General features: G+C 43.0%; 3 protein-coding genes across 16 annotated transcripts in view; 2 read left to right on the top strand and 1 right to left on the bottom strand.

Moving 5' to 3' along the window:
* Positions 1 to 1,407, top strand: part of STRADA (STE20 related adaptor alpha) — a 28,167-nt gene extending 26,760 nt beyond the window's left edge. Inside the window, exon 10 of the mRNA XM_070727094.1 lies at positions 786 to 1,407. Coding sequence (XP_070583195.1) covers positions 786 to 938 — 153 coding nt within the window. The 3' untranslated portion in view covers positions 939 to 1,407. The remainder of the gene's footprint in view (positions 1 to 785) is intronic.
* A 520-nt stretch (positions 1,408 to 1,927) lies between these two features.
* RNF113A (ring finger protein 113A) lies at positions 1,928 to 17,115 on the bottom strand. Of its 4 annotated transcripts, none has more exons than XM_070727095.1 (10): positions 16,907 to 17,115; positions 16,085 to 16,161; positions 15,886 to 15,990; positions 15,397 to 15,504; positions 14,537 to 14,646; positions 13,560 to 13,666; positions 13,363 to 13,452; positions 7,218 to 7,311; positions 4,237 to 4,343; positions 1,928 to 2,085 (listed from the first exon to the last, which is right to left on the bottom strand). In XM_070727095.1, the coding sequence occupies exons 1-10, from the start codon at positions 17,004 to 17,006 to the stop codon at positions 2,015 to 2,017; spliced, it is 969 nt and encodes a 322-aa protein (XP_070583196.1). In that variant the 5' UTR covers positions 17,007 to 17,115; the 3' UTR covers positions 1,928 to 2,014. The 4 variants fall into 4 exon arrangements, with proteins under 4 accessions (XP_070583196.1, XP_070583197.1, XP_070583198.1 ...); XM_070727096.1 differs by having other exon boundaries at positions 16,753 to 17,050; XM_070727097.1 differs by having other exon boundaries at positions 16,789 to 17,025.
* Positions 17,116 to 17,140: 25 nt separating this feature from the next.
* LIMD2 (LIM domain containing 2) overlaps positions 17,141 to 27,239 on the top strand; it is a 62,481-nt gene continuing 52,382 nt past the window's right edge. For 3 of the 11 annotated variants that reach the window (XM_070727108.1, XM_070727099.1, XM_070727109.1), the window contains exon 1: positions 25,254 to 25,347. The gene's annotated coding sequence lies outside the window, so the exon portion shown is untranslated. Of the gene's footprint in view, positions 17,235 to 24,799; positions 24,848 to 25,253; positions 25,348 to 25,665; positions 25,778 to 25,882; positions 26,016 to 27,239 lie in introns of those variants that run through there. The other 8 variants (XM_070727102.1, XM_070727104.1, XM_070727110.1 and 5 more) reach the window with 8 other exon arrangements.

Here is a 27,239-nt window from a genome sequence, read left to right as displayed (position 1 = left end):
GCCCATGTGATGGCACACTCCATGCAGTGCAACAATAGCATGGTCCACGCAATCACCCATCGAGGTCTGCAGAGCAATCACTTGGGCCTCCCCAGTGCCTTTTATCCGCCACTACAAAATTGGCACTTTTGCATTGACGGAGGCAGCCTTTGGTCACAGAGTTCTTCAAAGAATTTTGCAGATTGTGACTGTCAACCAGACTTAACCATCCCAGTGGACTGCTTTGGTATGACACATTCTCAGATTCTAGCTCCATCCACTATGCATTGGTCTTACTGATAAGCCTCCCTTGTTAGCCAGCTTCCAGACAAATGGCAGTTGAAATACAAGCATTGAAAAAGGTGACTCAGGCAAGTGAGGGAACCTCAGCCCAGGCTAAGCACAAGTGTCTTTGCTCAGGAGCTGGAAAGTTTGGATTTCAGCAGGGAAATTTTTCAGCTCCTGGGTAGCACTTCTCAGGATCTCTTATCTGAGGCATCCCATTTTCTTTACCTGGACTGTCCACTTCACAATCTGTAGGATTGCTTAATCACCATAACCAGGAATGCCAGGATTGCAGTTGTAACGCAATCATATAAGCAGTCATGTGATGTCCAGCTTAATGTTTTTTGCTTAACCAAGTTTCTAGGTTCAATTGTGTGTTTACAAGCCAAGGACTACCTATATATAAAAAGTGAAACTGTGTAATGGAGTTATGTATAAATTTAGACTGAATCCAATTGCATCTAATTGCATTTTTAAAATTCTAGTACAGTACTTATGTTTTTTATTTCCCCATTTTCCAGATCAAACATCGGGCATCTGAAGCACTTCCTGAACTGCTATATCCTACCATGCCAACTACCAGTTTGGAAGGGATGCAGGAACAAGATCCTAGCCATATATTTGGATTGGCTTCCAATATGGAGCAGCTTGAGATGGATGATTGGGAATTCTAGGTTACCAATAGAACATTGTGAAATATTTTTTACAAAGCAATCTGCTCATTATTTTGCAGTTTCCTTCTTAGAAAGTTGTTCTTACATTTGCATTAAAATAAAGCTTGGGCTTTGAGAGGGAAACCTAATTTTTTTTGTAAGTTTACCAGTGGTTCCAAGGAACTGAGTCCCATGCACTTTTAAAAAACCCAATAAAATCTACTTAGAATTGCTTAGTAGCAGGAAGTAACCCTATTGACATAGGGTAAGAATATGAAGATACCTTTAATTCGTATCTAGGTAATTTGAAATTCCTTCCTATAGTGAATTATCCCAACTTGTGTAGTAATCTTTCATTCTCCTTCTATATACCTAATCATTGTTGTTCAATCATTGAACCAAACCTTTTCTGGCAAGCTGTAGCATTTGCAAATTGTAAGTACTCATGTCTTAAGCTGTATGTTCTTCAATAAAAGCTGCCCTTTAAGAACTCCCTGTGATTTTTTTTAAAAATAGAAGCCTCTAAATCAGGCTAGCAAGCCCAATTGTTATCCTTGCTATCGAAGCCTGAAAGGTAACAGAAGAAATATTTATTTCAGGGTTTAGAATTAGTACAGTTCCCAATAAATTAAAAAAAAACAATCACAATTTAACTAACTACTTTGGACTGACTAAAATGTCTTGAACTCTTATACCATGCCTCAAAAGACCAATTAGAGATGTTATGAGAAGCAACATAAGAGATGTTCAGGCGAATTTAATTTTTGCCTTTTGGAATACAGAAGTTGTTTGGGCACAGGAAGAACTATTTATTTTAACTTTTAGCAATACAAGGTTTTTGAGCTGCTGTTTTTGTACAGTTTTTTGTTTTCTTTGTTCATTTTGTTTTCTTCCCCTTTCCACTACATTAAAGCAATAAAAATTATGAATTGCTTTGTTTTCATAATGTTCTTGGCTATTTCTAATATGCCATGGTCTGTAAAGTTGAAGCAGAAAGCATGATGGATCAATTTATTTTTCTATAAATTATTTATTCTGCAAACAAACAAATTATTTCTCTGGAGGATGTAAGGCATGAAAATGTTTTTTAAAAAATGCTAATCTTGCTCTCCGGCATCTTCAAACTGACTTTCTTCAGTCTTATGCTTTTCCAGTTTTGTTAACAATTCTGTAAAAGAAAATCCAAGACAAAAAAGTAATACTTAACAACATGATCATACAAATTATCCAAACCCCTTCCTTTATATTCTGAGGAGCATACAGAATTCTATGTATGTGACACAATTCCCTACTCAGAGAAAAATGACTGAATGAGTTAAACAGACTTTCCGTAGGTTTGGAGATGTAATTCTAATCTTATAGTTATATTCATATTGTATTTGTTCTCTTAAGCCCAGGAGCAATGTGCAGCATTTAAAACAGTATGGGTGATATTTAAGTAAATCTAGTTTATCTATTGCCCAATCTTCTTTTTCAAATACATTTACTAATTCCCCTAGAAGAGGTGAAAATGTTTTAAAGATCTTTTAAAGCAAATATTCCTTATACAACATAAATATATTATGAAAATTGTGGTTGCCTACATCAGTGTTTTTCAACCAGTGTGCCACGGTACACTAGTGTGCCGTGAGACATGGTCAGGTGTGCCGCGAAGAAGGAAGCTCGCAACGAAAGCAAGAGAAAGAGAGTGAGAGAGAAAGCAAGCAAGAGAAAGAGAGAGTGTGAGAGAGAGAAAGCAAGAGAGTGAAAAAAGGAGAGGAAGGGAGAGAGAAAAAAGGGGAGGGGAAAAAAAGAAAATGATTGAAGCAGAGAATGAGAGGAAAGAGAGAGAAACGAGAGAGAGGTGACTCTTGATATAAAGCATATGACAAAAAGGACCCAAAGAATAAGAGGAAAAAACCCCAGCCCTCACCTGTTTTTGGAAATGGTTCAAGAGTATGCATACACACACACACACACACACACCGGGGGGGGGGGGGGGGGGGAGACAGGGATGGAAAAAAGAGTGCCTTAGAGTGTCATTTTGGTTGGTAGTGTGCCCCAGGATTTTGTAAATGTAAAAAATGTGCCGCGGCTCAAAAAAGGTTGAAAATGACTGGCCTACATCAACAATTTAAAGTGCTGATTTACCTCACTTAACAGTTATTTGGAACTGCATCTAGCTACACAGGCCTATTCATCCTGCAGGATGCATGCTGCTTTGAACAGCTAATAAAGGCCTCATATGATCATATCACATTACATGACTTATATGCATTAGCTATACTGTATATTTTATATGCAACCCAATATGGCCCAGGCAAGCCAAAAGGCTCGATATCCATGACTTAAGAGTCAAAATTAATTTCAAAACTTGCTGTCTTGTATCATAGTATGGAAAATAACATGGTTATCTTTAACACATGCCTTGATTTAGATAAATCATTTATTACAGTCAGTGATTAGAGGTATTTTAAGGAATATGCAGAGAGTCTCTCCTGCTAATCTATCCCTTGTGCTCATGCAAATGTCAACATGCAAATATGCTCCTAAATTTATTTCTAGGTCTATCATTAGGTCTATCTGAGGTCCATTATTAGATAATATTTTGCCCTTGACTTACAACCTGTCACTTAGTCACTGTACAAAGTTATGACAAATTCCTTTCCCCAAAACTACTAGTGATCTAGTTTCAAATTTCAAACATTGGCCACCTTTGCAGTTATGTTACTGTGTTTCGGGTGCTTGTCATCCACATTTACAGCTGTCTGCAATCACATGACTGATTTACAACTTTTCCCCTCCCAGAATCCAGTGTCCACTTTGAGGAATGTTATGCTTTGGATTCTGATTTAATTTTGGATGCTATTTGGAACCAGGACACCAGGGTTTGGCAAAAAAACGCTCCATAAAGAACAATGGGTTCTGTTAAGATATTTAAAAATTAATCACTGGAGCAGTGAATAATTGGACAATGACAAAAAACACACAGTTACGGTTGATTGGTTAAAGATAGCTGGCCACTGAATGAGGGAGTCTGAGCTGTGATTGGTTGTTGTTTGTCAAAAGGGGGAATCCCATCTTTTTTCTGTGTTCTTTCTGTGATTTACCTCCTGATGTTGCCTGTTGATGCTCTTGTTTGCCTCTTATTTACTGTAAATATATTTATTTATATGAAACTGATTCATGTCAACATCTCTGACTCTGTGATTCTGACCCTTAACGACTGTAGCATTCTCATAATTGACATAAAAAGGTCATAAAACCAAGTCCAATCACTTCCAGTTCCAGTTAAATACAAAATCCAGTTCCAGTTAAATACAAAAAATGAGCCAAATACCTTTGGCTGGATTGAAGACACCATTAGTCTGTTTGTCACATACATAACATCGCTGAGACTTGCGATAATGTTGTAGAGCACAGTTTTCACAAAAGTAATGTTTACACCTAAGACAACATAAGATAATTGGTGCAAAATTCTAGTAAAGAATTAGCATTTTATTTTTTTCTTCATTTTCAAGAAAATCTTATATTTTAGCCACTTCAATTATAGATTTCTTAAAAACAGCATCAGTATCTCTTTAGGGTCATCAATACTTCTAAAGTAGTAAATTATATAGAAACAGAAGATTGATGGCAGAAAAAGACCTCATGGTCTACCGTGTTTCCCCGATAGTAAGACACCCCCCCCCCCCCGATTGTAAGACATATGGGGGGTTTCAGGGGGGTTGGCTAATATAAGCCATACCCCGAAAGTAAGACATATGTCTTACTTTCGGGGAAACACGGGGGTATTGCCGGGGGGGGGGGAGCCCGATGACGTCGGGAAGAACAATCCAGGCTCGCCAACCCAGAAATGCGGGGTCACTCGGAAAAACGGAAGTTCTACAACTTCGGACCAGCGCCGTCCTTTGCCTCGCATTTCCGGGTTGGCGAGCCTGGATTGTTTTTCCTGCGAGCGAGAATTCTCCATCTTCCGCTGAAGGGGTTGTGGCGTTTCGGACCAGCGCCATCCTTCGCTTTGCCAAGCCGGGGAAGAGGCGGTGGCGGCGAGGCGAAGGACGGAGCTCCCCTCCGCTCGGCTCACTTCGGACCAGCGCCGTCCTTCGCCTTGCCGCGGCGCCACCGCCTCTTCCCCGGCTTGGCAAAGTGAAGGACGGCGCTGGTCCCCGCTAAGCCTTCTGCGCCTGACTCGGCGAGGCGAGAGGGAAGAAGGAGAAGCGCAAGTGGATGCGGAGCGCCCGGGAGGCATTTATCTGCCCGGGAGGCATTTATCCGTCCTTCGCTTTGACGACGCTGGTCCGCCCGCTCGGCTCGCTTTGGACCAGCGCCGTCAAAGCGAAGGACGGATAAATGCCTCCCGGGCAGATAAATGCCTCCCGGGCGCTCTGCATCCACTTGCGCTTCTTCTTCCCTCTCGCCTCGCCGAGTCAGGCGCAGAAGGCTTAGCGGGGACCAGCGCCGGGGCGCGGCGGCGGGCAAGGCGCGTAAGAAAACCCCGGGCAAGAAGAGCCCTCCGGGAACGGCTACCTTCACCCTGTCAATTTGGTGAGTGGAGGCGGGAAACGGCGGGGGGGGTCTGAAAGGACACGCGCGCCACGACGCTCGCACCTGGCTCCGCGCCTTCCCGGCGCCCGTAGTTCCCTTCACTTCCTTTGCCTCGCGCCCCCCCCGCCCCCCCAATCGTCCGGCCCGTAAAGCGGTACGGGGCTGGGGGTGGGTGGACGCCTAACGCCGCCCGCCCGGAGGAGAAGAGGCCTCGCCCGGGCCAAAGCCCGAAGACGAGCTGGCCCCGGTGCCCAGGACAATATAAGACATACCCCCAAAGTAAGACACAGTGGGGCTTTTGGGGGTAAAAAGATAGTAAGACACTGCCTTACTATCGGGGAAACACGGTATCTAGTCTGCCCTTATACTATCTTCTGTATTTTATCTTAGGATGGATATATATTTACCCCAGGCATGTTTAAATTCAGTTACTCTGGATTTGCCAACCACGTCTGCTGGAAGTTTGTTCCAAGCATCTACTACTTTCAGTAAAATATTTTCTCACGTTTCTGATCTTTCCCCCAATTAACCAGATTGTGCCCTGTGTTCACTTTCCTATTGAAAACACTTCCCTCCTGAACCTTATTTAACCCTTTAACATTGTTAAATGTTTCGACCATGTCTCCCTTTCCCTTCTGTCCTTCAGACTATACAGATTGAGTTCATTAAGTCTTTCCTGATAAGCTTTATGCTTAAGACCTTCCACCATTTTTGTAGCCCATCTTTGGACCTGTTCAATATAGAAATGCTAAAGTATTTTTTATATTTGATTGTATAGATCTGGGGTAGGCAAAGTTTGCTCTTCTATGACATATGGACTTCAACTCCCAGAATTCCTGAGCCAATAATGCTAGCTCAGGAATTCTGCAAGTTGAAGTCCACGTGTCATAGAAGAGCCAACTTTGCCTACCCCTGGTATAGATCAATGGTGATGAACTTTTTTTTTGCTCGGGTGTGAAAATAATGTGCGAGTGATAGCTTGCATATAGGTGCCCACACCCATAATGCAATTCCCTCCCCTTATGCATGTGCACAGGGCTCACTGAAGCTTCCGGTAGGCTCATTGGGCTGTGTTTTGCTCTTCCCCAGGGTTCAGGAAAGCCGCCTGAAGCCTGGGGACAGCGAAAAATGGCCCAACAGGCCAATCAGAAGTTCAGAAACGAAACGGAAGGGGGGCTGCCCAACTACTTACTTTCAGATAGTTGCAACCAGGCTTTGCACAACTCGGCCCATTTCTTCTGCTACTGGCAATGCTTTCTTGAAGGTCTCTGTAGCTGATAGCAGAGCTCCGGATCGATCCAGAGGCCTTGCTGGCTGTAGAAGAAACGGGCCAAGGTGTGTGGGGCTTGGCTGCAACAGTCCAAAGCCGAAGAAATTCCTGAAGACTTCTGACAGCAAAAAGGAGACTGGAGTCAGCATACAAGTGGCTCGTTTGGCTGTCCCCAGGGTTTCTGAAGCCCGGGGAAAACAAAACTGGCCAAAAAGAAAGCCCAAAATCAGCTGGCCAGCATGCCGCCCCGAGTCTACGGAGAGGGGCGGCATACAAATTTAATAAATAATAATAATAATGCACATTCACACTGGAGCTGACAGGGCAACAACATCTCACGTGCCCTCAGGTATGGCTCTGTATGCCACCTATGGCACACACGCCATAAGTTCACCATCACTGGTATAGATGTCTGACAACCTGTCCGTCTCAAAACTGCAGTATTAAAGATCATAGATCTTTAATCTTTGAAAATGTAAACATTAACAAAAAGATAATCTTACTTGGTTACTACAGGATTCTTGAAGGAGCTTCTGCAAATAAAACACTTGAAGGGTAGTTCATCTTCATCACTACTTACTTCATAATTTTCATCATCTGTATAAAAGAAAAAGTACCTGCTAAATTGTGCTGCTAAGAACAATGACATACGCTTTATCTTCTACCAACTCCATGTAGAAAATTGTCTTTGCCAAAAGGGGTAACATTAACAAGTAGGATAAAAATAATTTTACTAAAATAATCACCCAATGCAGTTGCTTCTATTCCCTCCCACGGTTCCCAGATGAAGAAGGCATTAAGATGTGTTAATATAAATGCATACATATAACTCTTTCAATCCCCATTGCACACATATATCCAAACTCTACAATTACACACACACACACACCAGTGTTCAGTAGAAGGAAACATTTTTTTCCTTAAAGAAGGTGATCACTCCTATATATATTTGATCAATTCAACTCCACCCAACTTTGCATCTGCTATTTGTCATATTATTAATTAGATTTATATGCCGCCCCTCTCCAGGGATTCGGGATGGCTTACAATATATAGAAAACAATACAAATATCCTAAATCCAATTTACAGTAAAAACTAACAATCTAAAAACCCCATTTAATTAAAAGGCAGTAATTCTCATTCTATAAAACATAACAATGGGGGGGGGGGGGGCGTTTGCCCAGGTTCGCCTGGTGCACCAGTTGCGGCCCTATTTGGACCAGGAGTCACTACTCACAGTCACTCATGCCCTCATCACCTCGAGGCTTGACTACTGTAATGCTCTCTACATGGGGCTACCTTTGAAAAGTGTTCGGAAACTTCAGATCGTGCAGAATGCAGCTGCGAGAGCAATCATGGGCTTCCCCAAATATGCCCATGTTACACCAACACTCCGCAGTCTGCATTGGTTGCCAATCAGTTTCCGGTCACAATTCAAAGTGTTGGTTATGACCTATAAAGCCCTTCATGGCACCGGACCAGATTATCTCAGGGACCACCTTCTGCCGCACAAATCCCAGTGACCAGTTAGGTCCCACAGAGTGGGCCTTCTCCGGGTCCTGTCAACTAAACAATGTCGTTTGGCGGGACCCAGGGGAAGAGCCTTCCCTGTGGCGGCCCCGGCCCTTTGGAACCAACTCCCCCAGAGATTAGAATTGCCCCCACCCTCCTCGCCTTTCGTAAGCTTCTTAAAACCCATCTTTGCCATCAGGCATGGGGGAATTTAGATATTCTTTTCCCCTAGGCCTTTACAATTTATGCATGGTATGTTTGTATGTATGTTTGGTTTTATAATAAGGGTTTTTAGTTGTTTTAGTATTGGATTGTTATATACTGTTTTTTATCACTGTTGTTAGCCGCCCCGAGTCTATGGAGAGGGGCAGCATACAAATCCAATAAATAAAATAAATAAATAAATAAATAAATAAACATGCATTCATCGGCAGGGGCTAATGTCTAATGTTCCCAGGCCTGTTGGCACAAGTGAGTCTTCAGATTCTTGCAAAAGGCAAGGAAGGTGGGGGCAGTAAAAATCTCCGGGGGGAGCTATTCCAGAGAGCCGGAGCTCCCACAATGAAGGCTCCTCCCCTAGGCCCTGCCAAACGACACTGTCTAGTTCAGCGTTTCCCAACCGGTGTGCCGCGGCACACTAGTGTGCCGCGAGACACCGCCAGGTGTGCCGCCTGGGCGGGGCGCTGCGGTGCTTCTGACCTCTCGGCTCCTGCCCGATGCCGCGGTTTCTGGCGCTCTCCTGCTGGGCCCCAAAGAAGGAAGGCAGGAAGAAGGAGAGCTCCATTCTTCGCGCCTTTTTCCCGCCTTCCTTCTTTGGGGCCCAGCAGGAGAGCGCCAGAAACCGCGGCATCGAGCAGGAACCGGGAGGTCGGAGGCACTGGCACGGCAGCGCCCCGCCCAGCTGAAGCTTCCTTGTCGTTGTCTTCGGCACACCTGGCCGTGTCGTCGGCAAGTGTCCTTTGGGGCCCGGCGGGAGGGCACTGGCGGTGGGAGCGGGGGGGGCGGCTGCAGCGGCGCAGGCAGTCGCGGGGAGATGGCGGGGGGGTGGCTAAAGCGGCCCCGGGCACCGTTCCCTGTAGGCTTTTCCAGGGGCGCGCCTGCCGGATTTCCCTCCGCGCGGCTGAGGACGCGGATCCACCGCCCTCGCCAGCCCGATCTCCCTCCACCCGGCTGGGGAGGTGGATTCGCCGCCCCCGCCAGCCCGATCTCCCTCCAGTGGCTGGTGACGCAGATCTACCGCCCTCGCCAGCCTGATCTCCCTCTGTGGGGGGGTGGGGGGCGACGAACCGACGACCGGGGGCTGTCCGTCCGTGTTGGGTGGTGCAGGGCAGGCACAGGCAGCCCCAGGGGAGAACAAGGGAGGGAGAGAAAGGAAAGAGAGAAAGAAAGAGTAACAAGTAGAAAGAATAGAGAAAAAGGAAGAGAAAGGGAGGGGGAGAAAGGAAAGAGAGAGAAAGGGAGGGAGAGAAAATTGAATGAAGAAGGGAGAGAAAGAAAGAGTAAGAAGTAGAAAGGATAGAGAAAAAGGAAGAGAAAGGGAGGGGGAGAAAGGAAAGAGGGAGGAAGGGGGGAGAGAAAATTGAATGAAGGAGGGAGAGAAAGAAAGAGTAAGAAGTAGAAAGGAAAGAGAGAGAAAGGGAGGGAGGGAGAGAAAATTGAATGAAGGAGGGAGAGAAAGAAAGAGTAAGAAGTAGAAAGGATAGAGAAAAAGGAAGAGAAAGGGAGGGAGAGAAAGGAAAGAGAGAGAAAGGGAGGGAGAGAAAATTGAATGAAGGAGGGAGAGAAAGAAAGAGTAAGAAGTAGAAAGGAAAGAGAGAGAAAGGGAGGGAGAGAAAATTGAATGAAGGAGGGAGAGAAAGAAAGAGTAAGAAGTAGAAAGGAAAGAGAGAGAAAGGGAGGGAGAGAAAATTGAATGAAGGAGGGAGAGAAAGAAAGAGTAAGAAGTAGAAAGGATAGAGAAAAAGGAAGAGAAAGGGAGGGAGAGAAAGGAAAGAGAGAAAATTGAATGAAGGAGGGAGAGAAAGAAAGAGTAAGAAGTAGAAAGTATAGAGAAAAAGGAAGAGAAAGGGAGGGGGAGAAAGGAAAGAGGGAGGAAGGGGGGGAGAGAAAATTGAATGAAGGAGGGAGAGAAAGAAAGAAAGAGTAAGAAGTAGAAAGGATAGAGAAAAAGGAAGAGAAAGGGAGGGAGAGAAAGGAAAGAGAGAGAAAGGGAGGGAGAGAAAATTGAATGAAGGAGGGAGAGAAAGAAAGAGATAGGAAGGAAAGAGGGAGAGAAAGGAAAGAGAGAAAGGGAGGGAGAGGAAGGAAAGAGATGAGATTGAAGGAGGAGACAGAATGAGAGGAAGGAAGGAAGAGAGAAAGAAAGAGGGATGGAGAGAGAAAGGAAGGAAGAGAGAGAAAGAGGGAGGGAGAGAGAAATAGAGCGAAAGGGAGGAAGAGAGATTTTTTTTGTCCAAACTTTTTTTAGCGCCCCACCCCCTCCATGTTCCCCAGGATTTTGAAAATATGAAAAATGTGCCGCAGCTCCAAAAAGGTTGGGAAACACTGGTCTAGTTGACAGGACCTGGAGAAGGCAGACTCTGTGGGACCTAACCGGTTGCTAGGATTCATGCGGCAGAAGGTGGTCCCGTAAGTAATCTGGTCCGATGCCATGTAGGACTTTATAGGTTATAACCAACACTTTGAATTGCGTTTGGAAGCTGAGCAGCAGCCAATGCAGCCTGCAGAGTGCTGGAGAGACATGGGCATACCCAGGGAGGCCCATGACCACTCACGCGGCTGCATTCTACACGATCTGTAGCTTCCAAACGCTCTTCAAAAGTAGCCCCATGTAGAGAGCACTGCAGTAGTCGAACCTCGAGGTGATAAGGGCATGAGTGACTGTAAGTAGAGACACTTGGTCAAAATAGGGCCGCAACTGGTGCACCAGGTGAACCTGGACGCCACACTCGCCATAGCTAAAAGATGATGGTCTAAGGTCAACTGTGGATCAAAGAGGATGCCCAGGTTGTGTACCCTCTATAAGGGGGGCAAAAGTCACCCCCGCCAGAGTGATGGGTGGACAGATGGAATTGTCCTTTGGAAACAAAACCCACAGCTACTTCATCTTGTTGGGGTTGAGTCTGAGCCTGTTGACATCCATCCACACCCTAACAGCCTCCAAACACCAGCATATTACTTCCACTGCTTCACTGAGTGGATACAGGGTGATCAGCATACGGATGGTAACTCACTCCGTGCCCTCGGATGATCTCACCCAGCAGTTTCGTGTAGATATTAAATATCAGGGGGGAGAGGACCGACCCCTGAGGAACCCCACAAGGGAGGGACCTAGGAGTCAACCTCTGACCTCCTGCTAACACTGACTGTGACCGACTGGAGAGGTAGGAGGTGAACCACCGTAAAACAGGGCCTCCCACTCCCAATCCCTTCAGCTGGCGCAGAAGGATACCATGGCTGATGGTATCAAAAGCTGCTGAGAGGTCAAGAAGCACCAAGATAGAGGATTGACCCCTATCCCGGGCCTGCCAGAGATCATCCATCAGCGCGACCAAAGACGTTCCCGTGCTGTAGCCAGGCCTGAATCCTGACTGTTGAGGGCCCAGTTAATCAGCTCCATCCAAGGACCATTGGAGATGGAGTGACACCACCTTCTCAACAACCTCTACTATAAAGGGAAGCTTGGAGACAGGATGATAGTTTTTTAAAACAGCTGGGTCCAGGGAAGGCTTTTCAGGGGGAAAGCATTTTGAAATTCCCTGATATTTCCCCAACATTTCCCTATAACTTACAATCTAGTTAAGGCGCAGTCATGGATGTCATCATGCCAAACGTCTAAGCAGTGGAGAAATATCGGTAGCTGAGGAAGCAATTTGTTGCCATAGTTATGCTCATTTTTGCTTAACTCTGCAAGGCAATGTGATCCGGGTTTTTTTAAACATGGTTTTCCCCTGACTTTTAAACATTTTAATACACTTTGGGTTTTTTCCCAATTTATTCCATTTTTTTTTCACAAATTCCCTGATAATTCCCTGATATTTCCAGAACCACCGATTTCCCTGATAATTTCCTAATTTCCCTGTACAGTGGTCCCCCGAGTTTCGCGATCTCGATCATTGCGAAACGTTATATCGCGATTTTTCAACCCGGAAGTAAAAACACCATCTGCGTATGCGCGCCCTTTTTTCTATGGCCACGCATGCGTAGATGGTGCCGGGCAGATCAGCTGCTGGGCGGCTTCCCTGGGTCTTCCCCCTCTTGCTGGCGGGAGGGCGAGCGGCGGGCATCAGCGAGGAGTTTGCGTGGGCGGCGGGGAAACCCCAGCGCCGCTTCCCAGCTGAGTCCTGAAGCCAAACGCGGAAGTTCGCTTCAGGACTCAGCTGGGAAGCGGCGCGAGCGAACGGCGTGGGCGGGCGAAGGGCAGGCAGGCGGCGGACAAGCGGCGGGCGGACAAGCGGCGGGCGCGGCATCAGCGAGGAGTTTGCGTGGGCGGCGGGGAAACCCCAGTGCCGCTTCCCAGCTGAGTCCTGAAGCCAAACGCGGAAGTTCGCTTCAGGACTCAGCTGGGAAGCGGCGCGAGTGAACGGCGTGGGCGGGCGAAGGGCGGGCGCGCGGGCAGGCAGGCGGCGGACAGATAAGCGGCGGGCGCGGCAGCAGCGAGGAGTTTGCATGGGCGGCGGGGAAACCCCAATCTTCGGCTCCTCGCTGCTGCGGCGGAAGTAAAAACACCATCTGCGCATGCGCAGATGGTGTTTTTACTTCCGCACCGCTACTTCGCGAAAAACCGATCATCGCGAGGGGTCCTGGAACGGAACCCTCGCGATAATCGGGGGACCACTATATTCCAGGTTTGCTGGACACCCTGATTTTTGAGAGGGAGCACACAACTGCCTCCTTGCAGGAAGCCTGAACAGACCCCTCCCTCAAAGAATTGTTGACAATCTCCTGGACCCAGCTCCGTGTCACCTCCTTACTGGCCGAAACCAGCCAGGAGGAACACGGGTAAATAGGTGGCGGAGCTCAGAGCTCCCATGGCCTTGTCCACTTCAGGTGATTCATATCCTGAATTTGAAATACATTATTTTCATCACAACCACAGTTACATTTGCTGAACACTGAAAGGGGGTTGCTCATACCATTAAGTCCATAGCGTCCTTCATCCAGTTCCCGCTCAATTTGCCACCCATGCTTATAATCTGATCGGTCATGCAGAAATTTGCAGCTATCTGTAGGGAAGAAAAAGACACTTAACAATGGTGTCAATGATTTCTGTTCTACTGTCTACTTCTCCAAATGAATAAACAATCAGAAAACATATAAATAATTCATTTACCTCCAAAGCCACAAAACCCAGTTTCCTTATAGTCTTTACATATATCAGGCTGGTAATCCCACCTCACAGTGGCCCTGAGATGTTCTGGGGCTCGGATTGGTCCCTTCCTGAAATAAACAACAAAAACTTAACAAAAGTTTAAATGACTGTAAATACTAAAAAGGATTGCACCTACAGCAATACACAAATGCCACCAAATAAGATCTGAGGAAGACCACAATGATTTAATGGATAATTAGTCTTAAATCGGATTCACTTTTTCAATCAAAGGCATTTTTTAATAGCATGGTCATCACATACAAAAATGAGAACTCCCATCTTGCAACAGAGACAACATAGTAGAAAGTTATGTTGACTGCTCCTTCTGAAAGATTTTCAGGAAATCATTGGTTTCATCTTTACAAATGAGATTTATATTAATGTATTTAAAACTGGAAATATCTAGTTTTTTCTTATAATGTGATGGTCATTCTTTACAAATATGACAAAACTATTAAAAGTAAACTATCAAATTAATAAGACACTTCATATGATCTGTTTCAAACTGAGAACAGAAATAATTAGCTGATAGAAAAATGTATTAAACTGAGAAATTTTCAGATATCATAAAATGCATCCTCAGGTAACTAACTACATGTACTTTTTCTTGGAATGAACATTTATGTATTTATTATTTATTTAATTGGATTTATATGCCACCCCTCTCCGAGGACTCGAGGAAGCTTACAACAGATTAAAAAAACAATGCAAAACCATAATCCAATTAATTTAAAACAATTAATCTAAACCCCTTGTAGTATTAAAATTAGTCACTGCCATTCACATAACAAACCACCCTGAGTTTTAGGAGAAGGGCAGCATACAAATCTAATAAAATAAATAAATAAACAAACAAACATACAACACATTTGTTTGGCCAGGGGGCTAGGTCTAATGGCCAAAATTTAAATGTTAAAAAATTCCAATTTTCTCCTTACCTTACTATGCCTGATGAAGCATTTCCCATGGATGTATCTTTTGGTTTTACATACTTTTGATAATTATTAATTCCTCGATAAATCTTATCGTCTTCCTTTCCTTGAAGTTCCTGAACACACACAAAATAATCAGTGACAAGGCAATTCATGCTCCCATATGATCATCTACTAAGTGTGGTGAGCAACCCAAAGTCATATAGGTGAAATGGGAGGCCATGCAAATTAAATCAATAAAAAATCAAAGAATTATCCAGGCTTCAAAATGATTAAGAAGAACCAGTCTATTTTCTGCAAGTCCAGAGATCTCTCTGCTATGCTGCTCATTAAATGAAACTAATCTTTTTCAGGCATCCACACGAGACTGAAAACAGATACTAGATAAAATTGGAATACCAAAGAAATGTTTGTAGTAAGCAAGACAGTTAATTGATGCTAACGTAAAGAAAAGGAATTTGGGCAGTTAGTGATACTAAGTAATATGTATGCATTAAGAAGTATGTTGAGATAAAGAAATATGTAATGAGAATGTTGTGGGTTGGATTTGAAGCAGAGAGATGATAATGGAACAGATTATTTTTATGAAAGGTTATGTAATACTGAGTCGGACAACACTTTGTGCAGAAAATAACGTTTATTAGGGGGGGAAATGGGATGGGGGAATAAGATTAAAGAGGTGCTACACAGGATACAAATCATCTGAAAATACTGGTAGAAAATCCTTCTAAGCAGAAGAAATACTAAAGGTGAAAAGTTAAATATCAACATATATAACCATATATGACATTTCTATCCTTTGCTTGCTCACCAATACATAAAAACTTTAAGCAAAGAAAAATGGAAACAATTGTCTAGATACCTACTTTCTGGATTTGCTGGCTGCGTTCAAAAATGGCTTGGGCATCTTTATCCTTCTCTGTGTCCAGTTCATATATAGCTGTTGCACCCATGTCCTCTGGACCCACAGGTTTCTGAAATATAAAAACTTAGTAGTTTATTAACATAGTTAAATGTATTACCAAAAATCTGAATTCTAGCAGATGAATGACTAAATTTCAGGATTACATAATTTAGCTCTTTTTAAAAATAAAATTCTAATAAAATTCTAATAGCAGTTAAGAGTAAAATGAAATGCCTTTGATTCAGGCGATGAAACCAAATCTCATTTTGTATAAGTATGTATCATCTAAGTTACATTACAACATTTTAAAACTGGCCACCAGATGTTGTCAAAGATATTGGGAATATCCCATTTTATTGCAATTGTTTAATTGCTGGGAAACAAAACTCTTACGAATATATCAGAAGTCATCTAATATATTACAGCATCCCCTTTTTAAGAATATTCATACCGCAGATCGTGTTGATTTATATGCAATTCCAATTCCTTCAGGTTTGTTATCATCACCACTACTGCTTGACTCATAGGAGGTCTTTGTTTTCATACTTTTCTTTGTCTGGAAGATGAGAGTCAATGAGACTATCAAATCAATAAATATACAAGAGGCAATCCATATGTACTTGGGATAATTAATTCGCAGTATACATCACCTTCTGAATCATGGGGTTGGAAACTTCCTTTCGTCTCTCCTTCCTGACTACAGTACTGCCTTCATCACTGCTGCTACCTTTAAGCAGATGGAAATCGTACTGTGTTGAAAAATAATACATTGAGCAGGGAACACTAGATTCCAAACTCGTTTTTAGCCAAAAGATCCTTATATTCACTTATAACAAGTTCAAATTCATATAAACAAAGCCATGCAATTTTTTCCAATACCCGAGACTGTATTTTCACTCTATTCTAATAAAAGACAACCAACCCTAAGGTTAATAATAATAAAAGACAACCAAGGTTAATAATAATTTACTTTCTTTAGAACAATTTAAGAGAAATGAGAACAATAAAACGCACATTTCCATATGGAGCATAGTTAAAAGTATGTTAAATAGTTTAACTTTTTATTAGTAGTTTAAAAGTAACTGCTAGGGTTTGAGATATCTAATCCTGACAACATTCCCCACGGAATCCACTCTTAATATTACTCGAAGCACCAAATAATAAAAGTGCAACGGCAGGGATAAAACTACATGTTTACACACTGTAGGACGAGCTACACCCTTGGCGAGAAGATCCAGCGGAGAAGCTGCTTCTTTTTCTGTGAAAAAGACATGCGCTCCAGGTTGCCATGGAAAAGACGAGACAACACGGGGCTTACCGCCACTCTTATCCCCAAAGCGACATAACCTCTTACTCCATTTGTTCAGGATCCGTGGTTTTGGCATGAGATTTCAGGGCACAATCTGACCGTGGCCCACCCGCGTGTCACCATCCCGAGAGACTGAACGCAGCGACGGGCTGTGGCTTCTCACCGGGGTCCTGGTCGCTGTTCGGCCTCTTACGTTGGGACCTCCCGGGCGCGGAGCGACGTTTTTTGAAGAGGAAGCTGCAAACAGGTTGAGGCTCCGCCATGGCAATCAAACCCTTCCCGGAAGTAGGAATCCGAAGCGCGCTCAACTCGGCCCCGCCTCTTGCGGAAGCGACTACCTGCCGCTCTTCCGCCTAGGCACGCGACGTTTCCCTGTCACGGAACGCCTTATAGACGTCCCACTCTTTAAAGAGTAGCACCTTTTGGACGCTTCCGAGTTCCCTTTTGGGCGGCGCAGGTTCTGCCGTTTTCCTTCGCTGCCTCGGCCAACGGTGTGTCCTACTCTAATAAGCAGAAAAACATAATGTTTCTGCTGTCCTAAGTAAGGCCGTGTGTGGTCTCTAAACGACAGCAATTTCAGCCGTTTTATTTATTTTATTTATTTATTTTGTGAAGTACGTATTTACAAAGAATGTTTATATGCATGATACTAGTGAGAGAGAAACATTAGGACAGGGGACGGAGGGCACTCTGATGCACTTATGCATGCCCCTTATTGGCCTCTTAGGAATTAGGGAGAGGTCAACAGTAGATAGTCTAAGAGTAAAGTTTTGGGGGTTAGCTGATGATACTACAAAGTCTGGTACTGTACTGAGTTCCATGCATCAACTACTCGGTTACTAAAGTGGTATTTCCTGCAGTGGAGTTTGGAGCGGTTTACTTTCAATTTGTATCTGTTGTGTGCTCGTGTGTTGTGGTTGAAGCTGACGTCATTGACAGGAAGGACGTTGAAGCAGATGACTTTGTGGGCTATGCTTAGGTCGTGTTTAAGGCGACGCAATTCTAAGCTTTCTAAACTTAGGGTTGTAAGTCTAGTTGCGTAAGGTATTCTATTGCGAGTGGAGGAGTAGAGGGCTCTTCTGAAAGTATCTGAACATTTTCTAGTGTGTTTATGTCCGAAATGCAGTGTGGGTTCCAGACAGATGAGCTGTATTCAAGGATTGGTTGGGCAAAAGTTTTGTATGCTCTGGTTGGTTGTATGAAATTACCGGAATGGAAGCTATATAGAATTAGGTTAACAACTCTTGAAGCCTTTTTGGCAATGTTGTTGCAGTGGCTTTGGCACTTAGGTCATTTGATATGAGTATTCCAAGGTCTTTTACGGAGTGAGGGTTGTCTGTAAGGTCTTGTTTGTTCAGCTTGTATTTGGCATTCTGATTCTTTTTGCCAATGTGTAGGACAGAGCATTTTTTTGGTTGAGATTTGGAGTTGCCAGATGTTTGCCCATTCAGAAACAAAGCAAGGTCTTTTTGGAGAATAGTTGTATTATCGGTGGCGTTTAAAAGTTTGACATAGTCGGTGAAGAGAAGGTAGTTGCTTGTAATGTGATCGCAAAGATCATTTATATAGAGTATGAAGAGTGTTGGTCCTAGTATGCTGCCTTGGAGTATGTCACTGTTAACTGGAACAGCTTTAGACATGGCAGTCCCTATTTTTGACAACTTGTTATCTGTTTGATAGGAACACAGTTATCCAGTCATGTAGGGATCCTGAGATGCCTTAAGATTTCAGTTTTAGCAGTAGTTTATTTATTTGTTTCTTTCTTTCTTTCTTTCTTTCCTTACTTACTTACTTACCTACCTACCTACCTACTTACTTACTTACTTATTTGACTTTTATGCCGCCCAGTTAGTCATGAACCACTGAGTCAAAGGCTTTACAGAAGTCTATGTAGATTTCATCTATTGATTTGTCCTAATCGAGATATGTAGTCCATATGTTCTTGCATGGACTAATTAATCTGCATTCAGGATCTGAGTTGCTTGCAAGGGAAGATGCAGGAGAAGCTCCAAGATCAATTAATTCAGTAACTCAGCTGGAGATTTATTTTGATATTTTTTTATTTGAGAATTTTACAGATGCTTTGGAACAGTGTTTCCCAATCTCAGCAAACTCTCTCAGCAACTGCAGGCTCTTCATGTCACAGTTCTTAAGGGCTTGATCTCTCCTTTCCTATCAGTTTGTCTGTTTGTTTGCCAAAATGTACAAGATAACAAGTATAGGTATGAACATAAACATGAACAAAGGAAATAAATACAGATAAATGGAGAGAGTAAGACAGGGACGGTAGGCACACAGGTGTGCTTCTGCATTCCTCCTTTACAGGCCTCTTAGGAATGATCTGGGGTCCACAATAGACAGTTGGAGGTTGAAACTGTGAAGGTTTGAGGTTTTAATAAAAGAGTCAGGTACAGTATTCCAGGCATTGACCACTCTGTTGCTGAAGTTGTATTTTCTGCTATTGAGTTTGAAGTGGTTTACCTTGAGCTTGCATCGATTGTTTGCTCTTGTATTATTGTGATTGAAACTGAAGAAGTGATCAACTGGAATCAAACAGTGTGACAGCCTCCACTCTGCTTGCTTGGTTTGGCTGCCATAGAAACACAGTGGTGGTGGGAAGGCTAGGGGTTTTGGAGGGGGAGGGGGGAAGTGTACTGGAGATGTCTCATCTTGTGTTTGATTAGGGGGCTAGGGAGGAAAGTTTTCATCCCATACTGCCAGGCTATGTGGAAATGTTTACAGCCTGCTCAAGCTTCGATGGACCAAATGTGGAAGCCCAAAACAGCTGGTATTCCCCCATGACATCTTGGGACATTGGATTTGGAGGATTTGCTCAGGGGTTTATGAGGGAGGGTTTTACAGTTCTTTGTATATGCATTTATATATCTTTTTGCCTCAGATCTTACTTTCATTTTGTCACTATCAGTTCTTGTCTAGTAAAGTTACTTGTTTCTATCAACATGGATTTGATGTTTTTCTTTTCTGGACTTTGAATGGAAGCACGCCTGACATTGCAACAAGATATGCTTTATTAGTCAACCTGGAGAAAACTTCTGCTGGGGGGACTAAGCAAAGTATGTCTAGCCAAGGCAACAACCAGGAGGACCAGGGAGCTGGATCCACTCTTCCTCAATCTAGACAGAGCTGGGAAAAGTCAGAGTGGGTGTGTGAGCCTCAATTTGAAGTGAAGCCAGTAAGAGCCAAGTGGTCATTGGCAGTGGGGTGTCTCGATGCCCTGGGTGAAATTCCCTCCAGAGTAACTGCAGGCCAGGTGCAAAAAGGGAGGCAGCCTGGCAAGAGAAGGACAGAGAAGACCTCCTGCTGACCCAGGCCCTGCATCTTCTAAAGGAAGCATTAGGAGAATTGGAAAATCCATGGAAGATATGCTTTGCCAGCTGGGAAAGGAGCCAAAGAATTTTGGGAGGAGGAAGGGACCCCAGCCACCCCAGAAGTGCCCCCAGGAGCCCAGCCAGACCTAGCAGTGGCAGCAGGGACACCAATCGCGGTGGTAGCCCAAGTTCCTCCTGCAAGGGGGGCAATTCTCCAGAGGCATCAGATTTTAAAGATTTCTCTGCTGAGAGTGAAATACAGTGGGGCTTAGGGTTTTTTTCTTGGCCTAAGTGTAGAATCATATGCAAAAATATGGGGGGGATTTCTCTACTGAGACAACAAAGATACACTGTGTCACCATGGTCCTGGAAGGAACTGTGGGGGAGTGGATGGTGGGAATTATGATGTTTTTATGACCACCATCTTGATGACCTCACCTGGCTGAATGTAAGGCTAGAACGAGGATGAACACCCTAATCCAGGGGAGGAGATCAGTGGCTGAATACACCCAAGAGTTTTGCCAGCTGGTAATTCATATGGATGATATTCAGCCTGAGCCTTGATGGAGTGCTACAAGGATGGCCTCAATGAGATGTCTACCAAGGCCATTGCTCTAGAGGGCCCCTCAGAGATTTATAGCATTGGTATGTGATGGCAGCTGAGGTGGAGATTGACCAGGCCAGAGATTGGTATAGAGGGTGTCGCAGCTGGAGCAAGTCTTCCACTTCTGCTCTGAAAGAGGCTTCTAGGATGGTGAAGGGGGTGGGGGTAGGGGAGAAGCTCAGCCTGCTTCAGATGTGGAAAAGATGACAAGGGGAAAAAAACTGACAAGCCAGCAGCAAAAGCCCATGAAACAGCATTGAAAGGCATGGAAGTCGTTGAGGTCGCTCCCCTTCCAAGCCAGGAGGAGCTGGGACCTCCGACCATACCAGGGGGCAGTGATAGTGAATTGGATGACCCCCTGGTAAGTCAATGCGCAGGTCCCCTCACCCTCCCAGTAGAACTACGGGCACCATCATCTGGTGCCCAGAGAAAGATGCTGGCCCTTTTCCATTCTGGATGTGTAATCAGCCCAGAGGTGATGGAGAAAATGGGATTGAAACTGATATCCATGAAAGTGCCCATTGCCTTCTGCCAGTTGGATGGGTCAGTAGCTGGGGCTGCCCATTTGAGACCAAGCCAGTAGAAATGATGATGGACTGAGAGACTCTATTGTGGCCCTAGGGATGGAGCAACCCCTCATATTTGGGTTACCCTGGCTCTGAAAATGTAACCCTGATGTGTATTGGCAAATGGGGATGTGGTGCATCTGCTATGGCCAGCAGGGAGAATCCTTTCATGAGCCTGAGGCCACTGAAGAGCAGGTGACAATAGGGGCCAAGCGCATAGCAGGAGAGGAGAAAATACCTTCCTGAGAAGGTGCAAGTAGTCCTGGAATGGATGGCCCCATGCACCTATAAGCAACTATAGAGTTTCCACAGCTTTGCCAACTTTTATCAGCAGTTCAGCCCCTCTTTTTCCCAGATTGTTCTGCCAATAACAAACCTCCTTAAAACAAGAGGCGCAACCTAAATCTAGCCGGCCCCTGTATTGGACCTTGGAGTGCCAAGCAGCTTTTGACAAGTTCAAGCAACTACAGTGTTTGTAACCGAGCCAGTCCTCAAGCACCCACCTGGAGGCCCCTTTTGTGGTTCAACCTGACGCCAACAATGTGGCAGTTGGAGCAGTAGTACTGTAAGCAAATGCTGAAGGGGCCCTACAACCCTGTGCTTATACCTTCCATAAACTAACTGAAACCAGAGGGGCATGGCCAAGCACCACAGTGACACGGAATTCACCGCACTCCACAATGGAATCCTGAATCCCTGTCACCTGGGGACCTGGTTCAATGAGAACCAGGTCAGAACCGACCCAACCGGCGGCAGGGGAAATTGACTTGCAAAAGCCGTCCAAGCTGCAAACAGAAAGATTGTTTTGTTGTTGAAGATCAGAAGATATCTTGAAAGAGGAACAAAGTAAAGTGCTGGATAGATAAAGAAGAAGACTAAAATTTGTGCTGGTGAATTATTTAGCCAAATTGAGGTTTCGGATTTTTTTAATTTATTTTTTGCTGATTTCAAACAGGAACAAAAAGATTGGGGAAAAATAAAGACAAAGCAGCTATTTAGCACTGAATGTTACAATGAAAAAGTATTAGAGAAGGCTGCAAAAGCCCAACATTTGATAACTTTTATATTTGGTCTTTGAATAAACTTTGAATAGAATTATTTGATCTAATAAAATTAATTTAATTAAACATCAACATATTAATTAGGAGAAAACAGAATTGTGGAACTAGTGAGGAGTGTCACCTACATTAGTACAGTGGAAGATTTTTGTGGATGCTTATGCAGTTGCTGGCCTTCGACCTTTGAAAAAATAAAATAAATTTGACATCTGTTTAGGTTGTGAACTTGGAATGAACTTCTATTTACTTAAAAGTTGAAAGGGAAAAAAGTTGGAAGAAAATGATTACTTTAGACTATAAACTGGTGGCTTTGGCAATATGGCATTAGAAGATTAGGATCTTACAGCATTCTTTAAGGATTATTTTGCAGATTTACGGATATCCCTTTTAGAGTATGAAGAAAAAATGGGGGGAAATGTGGAGAAAGCTCTTGAGCACAGCAACTATCTTGAAAATATGATTGCAAGGAACAAAAAACAAGAAAATAAAGAAGGCTTGAAACAAGAAGAGGTGGAAAATGATGAAGATACAAGGGAAGAGAACTTTGAAAATGGACAGACTAATGATTACTTTGAGCTTTATGATTATACCGAATTTTATGATTATTACACTGGGATTTACAGTGGAAAAAAAGAATAAGGCAAGGATACATGTATTGGACTAGGCAAGTTAGCAGGGGGAAGAGATTAATAAAATTTGAAGGGATATTTAGCCAATTATATAGATAGATAGATTTTTTTTATTGGCCAAGTGTTATTGGACACACAAGGAATTTGTCTTGGTGCATATGCTCTCAGCGTACATAAAATAAAATATACATTTGTCAAGAATCATGTGGAACAACACTTAATGATTGTCATAGGGGTCAAATAACCAATGAAGAAGCAATATTAATAAAAATCTTAGGATATAAGGAACAAGTTACAGTCATACAGTCAACATGGGAGGAAATGGGTGATAGGAATGATGAGAAAAACTAGTAGAATAGAAGTGCAGATTTAGTAGAAAGTCTGACAGTGTTGAGGAAATTATTTGTTTAGTAGAGTGATGGCGTTTGGAAAAAAACTTTTCTTGTGTCTAGTTGTCTTGGTGTGCAGTGCTCTGTAGCGACGTTTTGAGGGTAGGAGTTGAAACAATTTGTGTCCAGGATGTGAGGGGTCAGTAAATATTTTCCCCGCCCTCTTTTTGACTCGTGCAGTATACAGGTCCTCAATGGAAGGCAGGTTGGCAGCGATTGTTTTTTCTGCAGTTCTGACTATCCTCTGAAGTCTGTGTCGGTCTTGTTGGGTTGCAGCACCAAACCAGAGAGTTATAGAGGTGCAGATGACAGACTCAATGATTCCTCTGTAGAACTGTATCAGCAGCTCCTTGGGCAGTTTGAGCTTCCTGAGCTGGTGCAGAAAGAACATTCTTTGTTGTGCTTTTTTGATGATGTTTTTGATGTTAGGTGACCATTTTAGGTCTAGAAATTTGAAGGGCTCTACTGTTGATACTGTGTTGTCTAGTATTGTGAGAGGTGGAAGGGTGGAAGGGTTTCTCTTAAAGTCTACCACCATTTCTACGGTTTTGAGTGTGTTCAGTTCTAGATTGTTCTGGTCACACCACAAGGATAATTGTTCAACTTCCCGTCTGTATGCGGATTCACCATTGTCTCGAATGAGTCTGATCACTGTTGTATCATCTGCAAACTTCAGTAGTTTAACAGATGGATAGTTTGAGATGCAGTCATTAGTGTATAGAGAGAAGAGAGGCACCTGTGCTAATTGTACATGTATCTGATGTGATTTTTCCTAGCTTCACCTGCTGCTTCCTGTCTGTTAGGAAGCTTGTGATCCACTTACAAGTGTGTTCAGGTACCGCTAGCTGATTTAGTTTGGTTAAGAGAATGTCCGGTACGATGGTATTGAATGCTGAACTGAAGTCCACAAAGAGGACCTAGCGTAGGTCATTGGAGATTCAAGGTGTTGAAGGATGTAGTGTAGAGCCATATTAACAGTATCATCTGTTGATCTATTTGCTCAGTATGCAAATTGCAGGGGGTCTAACAGTGGATCTGTGATGGTTTTTAAGTGAAACATCACTAGCCTTTCAAAGGTTTTCATAACTACAGATGTTAGAGCAACTGGTCTGTAGTCATTCAGTTCCTTGATGGAGGGCTTCTTTGGCACTGGGATGATAGTCGAGCGTTTGAAGCAGGAAGGAACATAGCACAACTCTAGTGATTTGTTGAAGATTTGGGTGAAGATGGGGGCCAATTGGTCAGCACAGACTTTTAAGCAAGAAGGAGTTATCTTGTCTGGGCCTGGTGCTTTTCCAGGCTTCTGTCTGAGAAATAGATCTTTCACTTCCTTTTCTGTGATCACTAGGGGTTGTAAATACAATGGGATGGGTTCAATTGTAGAAGATTTAGCTGTTGTTGGTGTGTCTGGGATGGAGGTAGTGCAGATAAGTGGTTGAGGTTTCTTTTCAAACCTGCAGTAGAACACATTCAGGTCATCTGCCAATTGCTGATCTCCTTCAGCTTGGGAAGATGGTTTGCTGTAACAGGTGATGTTTTTGAGAGTTTTCCACATGTTTGCTGGTTCATTTGTTGAGAATTGTTTCTTTAGCTTTTCAGAGTACCGGTAGTTCCTTTTTGCTGCTCTGATCTCCCTTGTTAATATATTTCTGGCCTGATTGTACAGCATTCTATCACCTTTTCTGTAGGCTTCCTCTTTGGAATGACGTAACTGCTTGAGTTTGGTTGTGAACCAAGGTTTATTGTTATTGTATATTTGCAAGTTCCTGGTTGATACACATAGGTCTTCACAGAAGCTGACATATGATGTTACAGTGTCTGTTAGTTCATCTAGGTCTGCAGAGGTGTCTTTAAAAATATTCCAGTCTGTGCAGTCAAAGCAAGCCTGTAGCTTTAACTTTGCTTCCTCAGTCCAAGTCCTCACTGATTTAATTGTTGGTTTTGTGGCTTTAAATCTTTGTTTGTGAGCAGGTACAAGGAGAATCATGCAATGATCAGAGTGGCCCACAGCTGCTCTTGGTAGGGCACGGTAAGCCTTTTTTACAGTTGTGTAACAATGGTCTAAGATATTATTGCCTCTGGTGGGGCAATTTACATGTTGAAAGTATTTTGGTAGCTCATCTCTTAAGTTTGCCTTGTTAAAATCTCCCAAAATAATGGCCAGTGAATCAAGGTATTTGGCTTCAGCCTCCATAATCTGATCAACTAGGGCTTTTAGTGCCTTTTTTACAGATGCTTGGGGAGGGATGTAAATTGTAGAAATTAAGAAGGAATGAATCTTGCGAGGAGAATAAAAGGGTTTGCAATGAATAATTAAAGACTCCAAGTTTTCATCACAGAATTTTTGTATAACAGTGATGTCTTGAGACCAGCTGTTGTTGATATATATACATAAGCCTCCTCCCTTTTCCCCCCTGATAATTCTGCATTCCGATCAGCCCGAAAAATTTGAAAGCCCGGTAAATGCATACTATTATCATCAATTTCCTCCTTTAGCCAGGTTTCAGTAAAGCATAGGGCAGATGCGTTGTGAAAATCAGAATTGCATCTATTTAAAATATAGAAAAAAGAAAAAAAGAGGGGAAGAAGATGGGGCCTTGTTACAAGAAAAAAAGGAAGGGAAGTTGAGATTTAAACGATGGAAATTTTTAAAAATGGTTGTCATCTGACTGATCATTATTTGATTACTATATAAAGGTTTGTTTCTTTTTTCTTTTCTTTGTATCTAATGGAATATATGAATATATTACCTTATTAGTCAATATTTTTGTTTTGAGTTACAAATTGTAATGGATGAAATGAGTTAGTCTTTGGGAATTTGTGATTTTGAATGATACTAAAAGGATGGGAATTTTGGGGGGGAAATGGTTGATTGCTATGTGATAAGATGATTAAGAGGAAGAGTATGGGGAAGAGGATATAGAGAAGAATAAAGATAAAAGAGAAGAGTTGTTTTTAACATGGACAGACCAATTACACTGGAACTGGTTTGGCAAATTAGCAGGGGAAATGGACTAAGGAGAGCTGGAGGAAAATTGAAGAAGTTGGAGGCATGTTGTTCCAAGAGTGAAAAAGGAGAAATTGTGACTGAAAGGGTGGAAATATAAAGAAAATAGTTACTATTTGATTATTTAATTTCTGTTTGATTATGATATAATTTTCCCCCTAATATAATATTATTGCTATAATGGCTCTTCTTTCTTTGGATATATAACGAAATACTCTTATGAATATGCCATTAATTAATATTTTTGATATGACTTAACACTTTTGTTTTGACTTGATTTGGTTGTTTTCTATATGTATTTAAATATATTCATAAAATGATTATTAACTATTTGTAGATATAGTTGATGAGATTAAATTGATTATCTAATTAAGTAAAAAAAAATGGAAAATATAACTATATAATAGCTTGACATAAACTTGATTTGTTGAATTAAATTTAAAATGATATACTTGTAATACAAAAGGGGAAAATATAGTTTAATGATAAAAGAATGAAAGAAGTTATTGTGTTTAAGCTTTTGGAATTCAAATAATTTTCGTTTTCAAATGGAAGGTTTGGGAAGGGTTGGAAACTAATGGACACATAGAGCGCAAGAGGGATGAATCTCCAACTTTCCCCTCTCACTGGAATGAGGGAGAAGATGATGTGATTATTCAGAGTGGAAGGAAACAGAACAAAAGGTTTGGGAAGGGTTGGAAACTCTCTGTGACAGAAAGGAAGATTTGTTAAGGGATGGAAACCCTCCGTGAACATATAGAGAGCAAGAGGAAAGTTCCATGCAAAATTAGAAGGAGAGATCTTGCTCCTCTGATTGGCTGGCAGCAAAGTGTCCTATGCAAGTGTCCCAAGTGCCCAGCGATGGGCTAGGAGCCAGAATGGCAAGAAATCTGTACTGGTAGCAGCAATGGAGC

This window comes from Erythrolamprus reginae, chromosome Z (genome assembly GCF_031021105.1).
Source record: "Erythrolamprus reginae isolate rEryReg1 chromosome Z, rEryReg1.hap1, whole genome shotgun sequence".
Lineage (NCBI taxonomy): Eukaryota > Metazoa > Chordata > Lepidosauria > Squamata > Dipsadidae > Erythrolamprus > Erythrolamprus reginae.
Note: the sequence above shows the minus strand (reverse complement) of the source record. Positions and strands in the feature narration are given on the sequence as shown.